General features: G+C 37.4%; 1 protein-coding gene across 3 annotated transcripts; it reads left to right on the top strand.

Annotated features, from left to right (window-relative positions):
- Positions 1–428: 428 nt before the first annotated feature.
- LOC736860 (RNA-binding motif protein, Y chromosome, family 1 member F/J) lies at positions 429–14913 on the top strand. Of its 3 annotated transcripts, XM_003318985.5 has the most exons (13): positions 458–570; positions 1254–1312; positions 2435–2547; positions 3026–3129; positions 6092–6269; positions 8183–8335; positions 10348–10462; positions 11417–11527; positions 11967–12077; positions 12518–12628; positions 13550–13660; positions 13746–13834; positions 14334–14913. In XM_003318985.5, the coding sequence occupies exons 3-13, from the start codon at positions 2439–2441 to the stop codon at positions 14633–14635; spliced, it is 1494 nt and encodes a 497-aa protein (XP_003319033.1). In that variant the 5' UTR covers positions 458–570; positions 1254–1312; positions 2435–2438; the 3' UTR covers positions 14636–14913. The 3 variants fall into 3 exon arrangements, with proteins under 3 accessions (XP_016800205.1, XP_054533217.1, XP_003319033.1); XM_016944716.4 differs by lacking the exon at positions 1254–1312 and having other exon boundaries at positions 429–570; XM_054677242.2 differs by lacking the exon at positions 13550–13660 and having other exon boundaries at positions 436–570.
- The last annotated feature ends 331 nt before the right edge of the window (positions 14914–15244 follow it).

Raw genomic sequence — 15244 nt, 5'->3', positions numbered from 1 at the left:
CACGCACCCGCCCTGCCCCAATCCCCCCAAGCCACCGCCGCTGCCCTCGCCCCAGCGGGCAGCGCTTGTCCCTCTCTCTCCCCTCTGGATCTGCAATATTCGGTACCATCAGCCTAGCCTGCCTAATGAAGTCAGATGTTTCATGTGTTCCCTGTGGGCTAATTAATGTCTTGCCACACTCAGGATGCCAGTTAGGGTGTAGGTCTTCCATGCCCACAATTGCAAAGGGCTCACAGTTCGCGTGTGCCTTATTCCACCGCCGCCCGCCACATGGCACAAGCGTGGTCTCGGAAGAGTTACCGCGAGATGATGGAGCTGCAGGCCAGCTGGGGCGGAGGGGCCTCAGGACACGCCCACAGCCTTCGCAGGAACTGGCTGACGCCCACCGCCTTCGCAATGATTGGCCGCTGGAGGTAGGCGGGATTTCCGGGCACGGCTTCCGGCGTCCTTCCCTCTCAGGCTAGCTGCCGCTGTCCTTCCCGCAGTTGGCCCTGTGGTGTTCCGAAGCCGGTTCCGTACGGCCTGAGGGCCGGGCGAACCTCAGGCTCTTTGTCCTACTAAAAAGCGCAGGTATTTTCTGTTTCTCTGGACAACTGGGTCTCTCGGCAAGAATAGAAAGCAAAGGTTTGGGATTTTGTCTACAAAAGGGGATGGGTTTTCTATGTGTGGTTGTTGAATTACGGGAGGAGTCAGTGGGGGAAAGAACTCCTCAGTGCTATTAAGAGACTCACTTTCGTTAAACTCATTGATTTTTGCTGAGGATTCTACCTTTAAGTGCCTAATATGTCCGACTAGTTGTGGGAGATGGTGCTAAGCCGCCATTTGTTTTCATGTGCACTTTTTATTAAAGCGGGTTTTCTCTGTGAATGTGGTCATAATTCAGAATACAGGGAATACACTTAACCACTGCGATTAAAAAGTCACACTTTTAGTTAGCACATGTCGCGTGTCTGATTTGCTTGGAAGAAATTATCAAATTTTGACATAAATTGTGTTACTTTAGTGTATGTAGAAATATGGGGCCACAAATAATCTGAGTTTCAGTTTGCCTCTGTAAAGCCTGTGATTGTCTCCTTCGTTGTATGACAGTATTTGAAAGATGTTCCATGTATCTTTGGCACCGTAAATAATTTAAACCGAATAAGTGGCTGTAATCGAGATAAATGGAGTCAGATAGCCGAAAACTGGAACAAAATAGATGCGCTTAAGTTATTCTGTTAACCTGGCACACTGCCTTACTCCTGTAATCCTAGCATTTTGGGAAGTGGAGGTCGGAGGATGGCTTGAAGTCAGGAGTTTGAGACCAGCCTGGGTAACGTAATGGACTCTTTCATTGCTATTTTCGCATCAGGGACTGGTTTAGTAGAAGTCAGTTTTTCCTCAGACAAGGGTTGCGCAGGGGAAGAAGGCGGCGAGGTGGACACGTTTGGGAGTGGGGGCTGGCGGCAGGTCTCCGAGGGGCACGTGGTGGGGCGGGTCTTCCGGTAGGAGCAATGTGACAGAGGCCAGGTGGGGCAGTGAGGCTGTCACGGGGACAGGGAGGGCCAGCGAGGGAGTAGGGAGGATGGTTTCCGGATAAAAGTGTACCACCTCAGGTCATCCTCAGGCGTTACATTCTCCACAGACAGGTATTACATGTCATCCTCCGGCATCACATTCAGGCCACAGATAGGTACGGGTTGAAGGCTAGGGTTTGGGGATCTTTGACCTATTGTATATTTCAAATCACTAAAAGATGGTAAACTATTTAAAATATTCTCCTCCTAGAACATTTTAAGTAGCTCGATTTAATCTCTTATCCAAATATCATGCTGAGTGTGGTGAGTCACCCTTGAAATCCCATCACTTTGGTAGTCCCAAGCCGGCAGAACACTTGAGCCGAAGATTTGGAGACTAGCTTGGGCACTATGGGGAAACCCTTGTCTATTTTTAAAAATACAAAAAATTGCCCAGCTGTGGTAGAAAGCGCCTGTAGTACTAGCTACTTGGGAAGCTGAGATGTAGGAAGATCAGTTGAGGCTGGGTGGAAGAGCCTGCAGTGAGCAGTTCACTTTGGCAACAGGAGACATACATCTCAAGAAAGAAAATATGCAAAACATCACACTGTACCTCATAAATAGATTCTTTTCAAATAAAATTATTTAAATGGGGACATTCTTCATATTGCAACTGAGGAAAATTACAATAGCTTTTCTTATCTAATTTTTAGAAGTGAGATTTTGTCAGGTACATACTAAAATGCAGCATTTGTCCATGAAGTTAGTGCCCCTCTGCTCTGAGTGTTACAAATTTTACATATATAAAGTAAGAAATACTAAAAAGATGTCAGCCTCGGGAAGGGAATTTTACTTGGGTTTTCAGCACAGTACATAATAAAATTTTCTCTTTTTAGCTTATTTATATCTAAATATAGATAATTTTTTACCATTTACAGCACAATGGTAGAAGCAGATCATCCTGGCAAGCTTTTCATTGGTGGCCTCAATAGAGAAACCAATGAGAAGATGCTTAAAGCAGTATTTGGGAAACATGGTCCCATATCAGAAGGTAACTCTTAAAACCGTGTCTCTCTGTGTGTGTGTGTGTGTGTGTGTGTGTGTGTGTGTGTGTGTATTTTCACATGTATATTTCAATATGTATGTTTAAAATATGTATGTTATATATATATGTTTTGAAAAAATATATTTTTTCGAAGTTCATTGTATACCTACGTTAAAATGCCTTATGCATTTTAAACTCTTATTTTGTAGTATCCGTTTGATATTTGGAAAATTCTCATAGTAGTAGGTTAAGGTTCTGTGGAAAGGATAACCTACTACTTAGAAAGGAAAATGAGGGAAAGTAAATGTGCTGTGGAGTTCCGAAACAAACTGGAATAAACTAGACTGACTGTAGGGGTGACTGAGTACTGAGAACCATAATAGTGATGTGAAATGCAATTATTTTTTAGTTTGATGTAACCTTTAGATGGTGAGTACCTTGATGAGTCCATTATATGAATGTAAAATGTTTTCATATATTTTAGTTCTTTTGATAAAGGATCGAACCAGCAAATCCAGAGGCTTTGCATTTATTACTTTTGAGAACCCTGCAGATGCTAAGAATGCTGCCAAAGATATGAATGGAAAGGTAAGAGTCCCTTATTACTAATATTCTAACTCTGTTCTTCAATTAACAATATTTCTAGGTCTTTTTAATATTACTAAACTTTTGAAGATAGTAGAATGACATATGAAGCCATCCTCTTTTTTGTGCCATATACGTGCAAGTGTAGCTGGAAGGGTATTGGAATTAACATTCTATAAATTAATATTTGGTAACCTTTTTCTATGTTTGTATTTCAATATGAGTGCAAATAGATTTTAAAAGGTTTTGAAGAGCTTTAAAACTTAAAAGGAACCCTCATGTAAATGAAAGTAATAAGTCAATATTTATTAAATGCTATTGATAACAGACGCACAAGAAGGAAAGACTCTTTCCTTCTTGAAGAATGTATTTTATGAAAATATATTCTTGCAAAAGTGTATTTAAATAAGACCCTTACATTTACGGAAAGGTTAAGTAGTTGAAAATAGAAAATAATATGAGAACATTGAAGTCAGATAACAGAAGAAGTAACTGGCATTCTTGGCTCCGTGCTTGCTTTTTCTCCTAAGGACATTTCTTTCCTGTCACCAGAGTAATTTATGTAACATGAATAGCTAATTACTCATTTCCCCAGTGTGTTTGAGGACTTGTTTTGATTGAACCAATGGTCTCTTGTCCTGTTGAGTCTTAAATCTAGAGATTGTGTGTTTACTTAAGCTTTAAACTTCTATGTAATTATATTAATTATTGAATTCCTTTACATTGTAGTCAAGAGCATTCCATTCTGTGCTCTTTAGTGTTTTTTGCTTTATAGCATTATCCCAATCATGCCGGGCATGGTGGCTCATGCATGTAATCCCAACACTTTGGGTGGCCAAGGCGGGCAGATCACAAGGTCAGGAGAAAGAAACCATAATGGCCAACATGGTGAAACCCTGTCGCTACTAAAATACAAAAAAAAAAAAAAAAGAAATTAGCTGCATCTGGTTGTGTGTGCCTGTAGTTCCGGCTAGTCAGTAAGCTGAGGCAGGGGAATCGGTTAAACCCAAGGAGGCAGAGGTTGCAGTGAGCCGAGACCACGCCGATGCACTCCAGCCTGGCAACAGAGCAAGAATCTGTCTCAAAAAAACAAAAAATAAATGAAATAAATAAATAACATTATCCCAATCTGTTTTTAGGTCCTGTTAGTCTTCATGCTATTCCCAAAGTGCTTTTTTAGACTTCTTGAGAATTATCCTTCCCTGTGTATGGCTCATAAATAAAATTTATGCTTCAAAAGCCACTTAGATTTCATATTTTCTTCCTCATTGCATATTGTAGGTATTTTCTACTCGCTGTACTATGTATTAATCTATTGATCGTGAAATTGTATATAGTGCATATTTAAGTCTTGCTAGTTGCTTTTCTTTCTGTTACATCTAGCACACTTCCTGTCACATAGCAGAAAGTACATTTTTATTCACCCTTATAAATTAGTATTTCAAGCTGTGGTAGAAACCGAGACTTGCTTTTGGTTCATGGCTTTGTGGTAGGTATGGAGATAATTTTGACTTCTGTATAGGAATCTATGATAATTTCTTTTTTCCCTCTAGTTTTCAAGCAAAAGGGCAGATAATTTGTGTAAAGTTTTTGTTCGTTTGTTTGTTTTTTAAGATGGAGATTCGCTGCGTGCCCTAGGCTGGATTGCAGTGGGGCCATCTTGGCTTACTGCAACCTTCGCCTCCCGGGTTCAAGCGATTCTCCTGCCTCAGCCTCCCAGTACCAGGGGCTACAGAGGTGTGCCACCACGCCCAGCTAATTTTGTACTTTGAGTAGGGATGGGGTTTCACCCTGTTAGCCAGGATGAGCTGTATCTCTTCACCTCATGATCCACCTGCCTCGGCCTCCCAAAGTATTGGGATTACAGGTGTGAGCCACCGCGCCCAGCCAACGTTATTTCTAAATTACTTCATCTCACATATTTTATTGTGTTAAAATAACTATGAATGTTGTATGCACATTAATGTTAAGATGGCCAATAAAGGAGGTTCTTCGAGTTTTCAGGGGGAATTAACAGTTAAGGAATTTTGGCTGACTTCAGAACACTGGGAAGGAAGCAGCCGTGGGCAAATCTGGGGAAAATATTTTGAGCTCAGAAATAACAAAAGAAGTTTCAAGGTAGGAACAACGGGCGATGTGGCTGCAAGGGGTCTTGTTCAGGGATTTAAGTCCTTCCTCCAAATAACAAAAGCCATGTAATTTTAAAATCGCATTATTAGCTAAACTGTTTTCAAAAATTGCTGTGGCCTGTAGAAAAGATTACAGTGAAAAATGTTATTATGAAATTAATTAGGATAGTTAAGCATTTCTGAGAAATTACCTGAAGTACTATATTAAGATTCGTTTTTTAGGGGCACGTCTAAGGCAAGGTAAGAAATGAGTAAGGCAAGAAAACTTAATGAGATCAAACAAGGATCACATTTACAGAAACATTTTTAGAGTCAATATAGAATTGTAAATCATATGGGGACATTTTATGTAAGTGTTAGCAAATCCAACAAGAAACAACTCATAATGAGTAATGTGACTAATCACTCTGAAAAAGTAAGCTCATTTTTTTTTAAATGACACAAGTTTCGTTGGGACATTGCAACTTTCAAATCAGTGATGTGACTACAAAGATGAAGTGGATTATATATTGTAAAAAACAGATGTGCCACATTCTTCCATAGAATGTGTGATGGGTCAATCTTTTTTTTTATGTTTGAGTTTTTTTTTTTAATAATGGAGAAGTTTTCAAGGAATTTGAAAAATAGAATTTGTGTTTGATCCCTTAATGGAAGGCATGTGCTCAGTAACTGTCTCAAATTTGGCATTGCTAAAGATGTGTTCATTTTAGTAGAAAAAAAAGTTTCCTTTTGAGAGAGAATACCTCGAATTGAACTACAGTTGATGTAAAAATGTTTGTAAAATGTGCATACGTTAAATGTGCCAGTGTTATTGATAGTACCCTTAATACTTCTAGTCTTTGGATGGAAAAGCAATAAAAGTAGAACAAGCCAAGAAACCATCTTTTCAAAGTGATGGTAGGCGGAGACCACCAGCTTCTTCGAGAAACAGAAGCCCTTCAGAAAGTCTGAGATCTGCAAGAAGAAACAGTGGAGGAACAAGAGGGTGGCTTCCCTCACATGAAGGACACCTGGGTAATGTTTTAAAATATAAAGATGGAACCATAGGACTGAAAGAAAATAAGTTTGACGATATCGAAATTTCTCAATTTTTTAATTTCCTGTATGAAGAGAAAATTAGCTTATTGATAATAAGCAAACTTATTTCTAAGTACTAAAGGCGTATTAGAAGAATGATTGAACTAATATCTAACATTTGTTTTAAAATTATAGTAAGTTTGCATTGAAGTAACACACATTTGAAACTGGGTTGTGTTTGTGAATGCTGATTGCCTGTACTCAACCGGTTTTCTGCAGAACCCATTTATATTCATTATACTTTAGAGTTTTCTACTTTAGGGCCCAGAACTTCGTGTCAGTTGTATTATCAAAGTACGATGTAATATTTGAAATTTTCCAACAGGAAAAAGTAACTGAATACTGAAGATTGATTTTGCAGTATTTGTTTTCTTGTAGTCTACATGTGGAAACATCTATGCAAATGTATTGCTTTGTAATTTTGATACAGAGAGTTTGTACATTGGCCTGCCATAAAGCATTTTCAATTGAAGAAATGTAGAACTTTAATTTCTGAAAAGAGTGTGTGACTCTGGAAAGTTCTAAAAACCACGGCTTCACAGATATGTATGAATCTTTCTTTGCTGGAGGCTGAGTCACTGAAAATGATATTTATGAGTGATTTACTTAATAGAAACGAGGGGTCCATCTTTACATACAAAAGAAAAACAAACCATATATTTAAAAAAAAAAAGGAAAAAAAAACTGTTGGATGGGCTGGGCGAGGTGGCTCACGCCTGTCACCTCAGCACCTGGGGAGTACAGGGCAGGTGGACCACGAGGTCAGGATTTCCAGACCAGCCTGGCCAACATGGTGAAACCCTGTCTCTCCTAAAGATACAAAAAAATTTACCTGGGCGTGGTGGCGTGCACCTGTAATCCCAGCTACTCAGGAGGCTGAGGCAGGAGAATCACGGGAACCTGGGAGGCAAAAGCTGCAGTGAGCCAAGGTTATGCCATGGAACTCCAGCCTGCGTGATAGGTCAAGAGTGCATCTGAATAAATAAATAAATAAACCTGTTGGTTAAGTTGTATTATCTATTAACCAACCTTCAAAACTCTAACAATTAACTTGGAGTTTTAATAACCAAACGTGTAATTAATTGGAGATTGTTTTCAAGTTGAAATTGCAGTGTTTGCTCCAGTTTAAGATGCATAGCTTCATGGCTATTTTGTCTCCACTGATCTTGAGGGTGAGGTTCAATTATACTCTGCCACGGACGAGAATGTATATATAAATTCTAACCTGTAACACCACCTGGCAATTGGCATATATCTACATTTTTGTAGATGTATAAAAATATGTTTATATTACCGAATATGCAATTCTTAAAGACTGTTAAAATTCAGCATAGTCTCATCTGAAAATTAGTGTCTCATAAGGGAATTTTAAGAATTCTATATTGTGTTAACAAATTTTAGAGACAATGTATTTTCCTGATATGTGACTTCTTGGTATTGGAAATATTTGAGTTTCTTTGAATGGAAATTAGTTTATCTTTATGATGTGCTTTGAAAATTTTTCCTCATTACAGAAGGATATAAACAGTCATTTATCATTTTTCTTTTAATATTTTTATGCCTATTATATTTAGATATTTTAGTGATAGGTTTCTGCCCTGTTCACGCCCCATTTTCCCACATCTCTCCCTCATACCGATATATTATGATACTTGAGTTTCTTTCTAGATTTTCTAAATGAACTTTTATTGCTTGAAGTGTACTAACACCATGTAGGAATGCTAATTTTATTAGTTTAGACAAAATGTGAATTTGTTATAAAATGTAGAAAATATTTGTAAACAACTAAAACTTAGCCATTTAAGAAACAGTGATGTTAGTTAACTAAAAAGATTTTGTTTGAAATACAGATGATGGTGGATACACTCCTGATCTCAACATGAGTTATTCTAGGGGACTCACTCCAGTTAAAAGAGGTCCATCTTCAAGAAGTGGAGGTCCTCCTCCGAAAAAATCTGCTCCTTCTGCTGTGGCAAGAAGCAGTAGTTGGATGGGAAGCCAAGGTAAATGCTACCTGACAGAAAGACCGTAGTTTTTGTATGACTGAAAATGAGCCGTTTTACCTGAATGCTTAGCTTTAAGTTCATTGAACAAAAGGGAAGTGACACATACGTGAGCATAATTGCTGATTGATAGCTTTTATTATAGTTTCTATCTCACTAGGTACATTTCAGATTTATGTTGAAGAAATACTTGAGCTTCTCATTGCAGATCAAAGAAGTGATTAGAGTGAGGCCAACATTCCTTTTAATCCTGTGTTGGCTAGAAAATTCCCCTTAATTTTTCTAAAAGTTCCTAGCAGTATTCTTTGATGGTAGGCTTCTTGATGTAATTAATTCTTCCATTTCCTAAGTCCCCTGGTGTCCCATTCTAAAAATTGCTTGTTCGGTGACTTTGCCGGGTTGGAGTCTTGCTCTTACTAGGTGAGAGTGCACTATGTGAGATGACGGCTTACCATAGCCTCAAATTTGTGAGATGACGGCTTACTATAGCCTCAAATTCCTGGGCTCAAGCAATTCTGCTGTTTCAGCCTCCCGAGTTTCTGCAACTACAGGCATGCAGCAGCACACCTAGCTACATTTTTTTCCTATGTTTTTGTAGAGAGAGGATCTGACTACATTGTCAAAACTGATGTTAAAGCCCGGGGCTCAAGCGGTCCAGCTGCCTCAGCCTTCCACACTCACTCACAGTGTGAGCCGCTAAGCCTGGCCATCCAGCTTCTGAGACCTCAGTAATGCGTATGTGCAAGGCATACTCACTGCTTGCATGAAGATTCAAAAGAACTACAAGAGCATTTAGCAGACAAGGAGTCATTGGGCTTAAATATGATTTAAAAATAAATTTAAGGCTCGAGAGGTAGACACGTAGGAGTCCAAAATTCTTAAATTAAGTGGATATCACAGAAATGCAGAGTTGTGAAATATAGGTGTATGTAAATCAGTAATTGAGATTGTACCGGGATGTTTAAACATTAACACAAGGTCCTTAGTGTAAGATTTGAAATTATTTGAGGAGAGAATTTAGAACTAAGCAACATGAGGTGAGCAGTAGGGTTGAATGCAAGTAATACTTTTGAGAATTGTAAGACTGCAGACTGAGCAGAAGAAAATAAGACAATAAATAAAAGTTCTTAGCAAGGAAGTTTAAGCAGAGCAAATTAAAATTCTTTCTTAGTCCTCCATCCACATATGGAGGAAGTTAAAAACTGCCATTTTCAATTTTACATTTCATACGTAGAGTATCGGTGAAAGGAGGTATTTATTGGCTTCAGGATACCCAAGCCAACACATTTCCATTGGAAAATTAGCCAGTGAAGGTATCATATGTGAAACACTGACCTCTAAGGAATAGCAAGTGAAGAATATATTAAAGGAGAAACTTTCTATTTTGAAATAGCAACAATGTTGTAATGACCCCTTGCATAGCATTGCTTTCTTTGCAGTAAAAGCAAATCCTGACCATCATTAGAAAATCTTCACTAATACTTTTAAATTTGTCAACATTTAAGATAGAGCCAACCAGTTAGAGATAAAGAACTTTTATGTAAACATTTAGCATATAGTCATTTAAAGGTAGCTGTATTTATGTGTGTGTGAGATGGACTGAATGATATTGGAAAATCTACCTTCTTTGGCTGAGAAAGGACAATGTATGTAAACTTTAAAATCAGTGAAGAGTTTGATGGTTTTACGTGTTTTCCCTGTGTCACTCACAGTCATCAGTAATTTACATGAAAAGGAAAATAAGAACTAAGTAGTTATTAACCATTACAAATGAACTTTTACCTAAGCATTAATGTTTGCCTTCAGCTTCATTAGAAGAACTGGCCTTGTGGAAGCCATGGGATTATCCAAAGCCATGAGAAATATTCACAGTGTCATGTCTGTCTAGTAATTTAGGAAACAAAGAATGGAGTCATAGAAGAAATAATTTTAAAAAGTTGTTTGAGAGAAGAGAAAATAGCGTTTCAGATTTGGTGTTCTTTACGTAATGTTCCATCATTTGAATGTTACAGGTCCCATGTCACAAAGAAGAGAGAATTATGGAGTTCCTCCACGCAGAGGGACAATATCTTCCTGGAGAAATGATCGCATGTCACCAAGATATGATGGTTATGCAACTAACGATGGGTAAAGGAAAAATTAAAAAACACAGTTGATTTTTTTTTCTGTGGTGATGAAATTCACATAACAAAATTAAATATTATAAGGTGAACAGTTAAGTGGTGTTTAATACGTTCTGTGCCAGGCAACAACTACCTCCATCGACTTCCAGAACATTTTCATTACTCCAAATTAAAACTCCAACTACCAGTTAAGCAGTCCCTCCCAGTTTCTCCTTTTCCTCAGCTGCTAGATAACACCAGTCAGTGTTCTGCCTCTGAACTTAACCTGTTGTGGGTATTTAATGTTAATGTGCTCAAACACTACATGACTTTTTGTATTTGTCTCCTCTCCTTTTGCATGATGTCCTGAAGGTTCATTTACATCATAGCACTTCACTCCTTCCACAAGCTATTAACCCATTATTTTATCTGGGTTGTTTCCACCCGAGTATTTCTACGCACCAATATTTGTTTGAGTATGCCTATTCGGTTCTGGGTGTATATGAGTGGAATTGCATGGTCCTATGATAATGATGTTTGTTTTCTTGAGGAACCACCACATTTCTCCATAGTAGCTGCATCATGTTCCGTTCCAACCTAGCATTGTATCAGCATTCCAATTGATCTACATCCTCTCAAACACTTGTTATTTCCTGCTGTTTGAAGTTTATTGCCATTCCAATGTGTGTTTGAAATATGATATCCCATTTTGGATTTGAAATGCATTTTCTGCACCCATTAACTCATCATGCACTTGTGTCCTAGAACTTAAAGTATAATAAAACAAAAAGAAATGCATTTTCTGCATCACTGAATATGAGTATCTGTCCCATGTGCTTTTTGGGCATTTGCTGATTTTATTTGGGGAAAAACTGTTTAGAAGTTTGGCCTTTTAATTTTGTTTAAGTTGTAAGTTAGTCATGTATTGGATACTAGAAGTTGAAAATTTAAAATTTGTTGCTTAAACTTATGCACACAGAAATCATCCAAGTTGCCAAGAAACGAGGGATTATGCTCCACCATCTAGAGGCTATGCATACCGTGATAATGGTCATTCTAATCGGGATGAACATTCCTCTAGAGGATATAGGTACTGTACCTTTTTCTGGATTTGTCAAATAGATTTCTTAAATTGTTCATTCCAACTAACGTTCTATCAGGGCTCCAATTTATCTACATCCTCTCAAACACTTGTTATTTCCTGCTTTTGAAAATTTATTGCCCTTCCAGTGTGTGTGTGTGAAATATGATATCCCATTCTGGATTTGAAATGCATTTTCTGCACCCATTAACTCATCATGCACATGTACCCTAGAACTTAAAGTATAATAAAAAAAAAGAAATGCATTTTCTGAATCACTGAATATGTGTATCTGTCCCATGTGCATCTTGGGCATTTGCCCATTTTATTTGGAGAAATATCTATTTAGATGTTTGGCCTTTTAATTTTGTTTAAGTTGTAAGTTAGTCATATATCGGATACTAGAAGTTGAAAATTTAAAATTTGTTGCTTAAACTTATGCATACAGAAATCATCGAAGCTCCCGAGAAACTAGGGATTATGCTCCACCATCTAGAGGCCATGCATACCGTGATTGTGGTCATTCTCATCGGCATGAAACTTATTCCAGAGGATATAGGTACTGTACCATTTTCTGGATTTGTCAAATAGATTTCTCAAATTGTTCGTTCCAACTAACATTGTATCAGGGCTCCAATTTACCGACATCCTCTCAAACACTTGTTATTTCCTGCTTTTGAAAATTTATTGCCATTCATCGGTGTGTGTGAAATATGATATCTCATTTTGGATTTGAAATGCATTTTCTGCACCCATTAACTCATCATGCACATGTACCCTAGAACTTAAAGTATAATAATAAAAAAAAAGAAATGCATTTTCTCAATCACTGAATATGAGTATCTGTCCCATGTGCTTTTTGGGCATTTGCCCATTTTATTTGGAGAAATATCTGTTTAGATGTTTGGCCTTTTAATTTTGTTTAAGTTGTAAGTTAGTCATATATCAGATACTAGAAGTAGAAAATTTAAAATTTGTTGCTTAAACTTATGCATACAGAAATCATCGAAGTTCCCGAGAAACTAGGGATTATCCTCCACCATCTAGAGGCCATGCTTACCGTGATTATGGTCATTCTCGTCGGCATGAAAGTTATTCTAGAGGATATAGGTACTGTACCTCTTCTGGATTTGTCAAATAGATTTCTTAAATTGTTCATTCCAACTAACATTGTATCAGGGCTCCAATTTATCTACATCCTCTCAAACACTTTTTATTTCCTGCTTTTGAAAATTTATTGCCATTCATCTGTGTGTGTGAAATATGATATCTCATTTTGGATTTGAAATGCATTTTCTGCACCCATTAACTCATCATGCACATGTATCCTAGAACTTAAAGTATAATAAAACAAAAAGAAATGCATTTTCTGAATCACTGAATATGAGTATCTGTCCCTTGTGCTTTTTGGCCATTTGCCTATTTTATTTGGAGAAATATCTATTTAGATGTTTGGCCTTTTAATTTAAAGTTGTAAGTTAGTCATGTATTCGATACTAGAAGATGAAAAGTTAAAATTTGTTGCTTAAACTTATGCACAGAGAAATCATCCAAGTTCCCGAGAAACTAGGGATTATGCTCCACCATCTAGAGGCTAGGCATACTGAGACTATGGTCATTCTAGGCAGGATGAACATTCCTCTAGAGGATATAGATACTGTAACTTTTTCTGGATTTATCAAATAGATTTCTTATATTGTTCATTCCAAATAACATTGTGTCAGGGCTCCAATTTATCTACATCCTCTCAAACACTTGTTATTTCCTGCTTTTGAAAATTTATTGCCCTTCCAGTGTGTGTGTGTGAAGTGTGGAAGCTCCTTTTTTATTTGAAATGCATTTCCTGCATCATTGATTATCAGTATCTGTTTCATGTGCTTTTTGGGCATTTGGGCATTTTGGGCATTTGGGATCTGTGGGTATTTTATTTAGATGGTTGGCAATTTAACTGTGTTTAAGTTGTAATGTAGTTCTATTTTGGATACTACAAGTTGACAATTTAACATTCCTTGCTTAATCTTGTGCACGCAGAAATAGTCCAAGTTCCCGAGAAACCAGGGATTATACTCCACCACCTAGAGACTATGCATACCATGATTATGGTCATTCTAGTTGGGATGAACATTCCTCTAGAGGATATAGGTACTGTCATGTTATCTGGATTTATCAAATGGATTTCTTAAATTGTTCATTCGGAAATTGAAAAGACTTTTTTTTTTCAATTTAGTTATCACGATGGCTACGGTGAGGCCCTTGGTAGAGATCATTCTGAACATCTAAGTGGAAGTTCTTATAGAGATGCATTTCAGGGATACGGTAAGGGTCCAGGATGGATTTGTAAATTACAGAATTTTATTTAATAGACCGGATTGTTATTTTAATGAAATTCTAAGGAAAATTGTAAAGGACATATGCAACATGTTTAAATATTGAGTATTCTTTTTTTTTTGATCATCCCAGAAACATATTTATTCATTTTCATCATTGTCCACAAATAATAAAATAAACAGTGCTTATCTGGTACTCATTATCAGTATAAAGCCTAGGGAATGATATGAAGGTGAGAACTTCAGTTAACGTTAAGAAAATGTGACTGAGCATTTACTTTAGAATTAAGTTTGTTAAGCTGCAAAATACTACTCTTACACTTCTCTTAAATAAAACCTTCTGACTATTGAAGACTTGATTAGTATCCTGTCAAAAAAGGCGGAGGAAAGCAGATATTTCCAAATAGTACTTTAACTAATTCATGCTTTAATGATAGCAGTACAAATGTTTAAATGTAGTCCCACATATTATTTTATCAACCCTGCAGGGACCTCTCATGATGCACCACCTGCACGAGGGCCTCGGATGTCTTATGGTGGAAGCACCTGCCATGCATATAGTAATACACGAGATAGATATGGCAGAAGTTGGGAGAGTTACTCAAGGAGCTGTGGTGATTTTCATTATTGTGATCATGAGCATGTTTGCAGAAAAGACCAAAGGAATCCGCCTTCTCTGGGTAGGGTGCTCCCTGATCCTCGTGAAGCATATGGTAGCTCACTTTATGTGGCATCTATAGTAGATGGTGGGGAGAGTCGATCTGAAAAAGGAGACTCGAGCAGATATTAAAGCAAGCATTCAAAATAATAGTTATTGCATACCAATCCTTGTTTGCAAATCAAAAATTGAAATGTTATTTCTGCATCGTTACCTGCATATTACTGACAGAAACATGTTGGTTTTGTGGAGAGAGGTAGATACTGACTTCCTCCATGAATTTTTTGAGGTATTCAAAGGAAAAGGAATTGTTTTCAATGTAATTTCATACTTGTTGATGCTATTTGAAAAGTGTTTAGATGTAATACCTACCTTAAAATTTTCACAATAAAATTTTACATGTACTGCAAGATGCCTGGTGTTATTGGTTAGCCGCACATGCTTAAAGCAAATTCAATAGGAGAGTAAATTGTGTAGTTTGTTGTACGTTTTCCTTTGTTTCTTTGAACACAGATGCAAAATTAGGGATGTGTTATGTCACCCTTGCAAGCTGCTCAAGTTTTCTAATTAGGCTGTTTCTCTTTAAAAACTAACAAGGTTAAAATGTTGGAGAAGTCTTCAGAAAGACTACAAAACTGTCTGCCTCACCATAAAATGTTTATTTTTTAGAGGAATAGTACAGGTCAAAGGAAATAATTAGATGTATTGATACTAAAGTTTAAGACATCCAGAACATTCTGT

The sequence above is a fragment of the Pan troglodytes genome, chromosome Y, assembly GCF_028858775.2.
Source record: "Pan troglodytes isolate AG18354 chromosome Y, NHGRI_mPanTro3-v2.0_pri, whole genome shotgun sequence".
NCBI classification, from domain to species: domain Eukaryota; kingdom Metazoa; phylum Chordata; class Mammalia; order Primates; family Hominidae; genus Pan; species Pan troglodytes.
This window is presented reverse-complemented; position numbering and strand designations above follow the sequence as displayed.

Excerpts from the sequence above, each read along its gene's own strand:
- LOC736860 (XM_016944716.4), top strand. The coding sequence starts at position 2,439 with ATGGTAGAAGCAGATCATCCTGGCAAGCTTTTCATTGGTGGCCTCAAT. Across the intron at positions 6,270-8,182 it reads CTCACATGAAGGACACCTGG|ATGATGGTGGATACACTCCT; the intron begins GTAATGTTTTAA and ends TTTGAAATACAG. Across the intron at positions 12,078-12,517 it reads ACTTATTCCAGAGGATATAG|AAATCATCGAAGTTCCCGAG; the intron begins GTACTGTACCAT and ends TTATGCATACAG.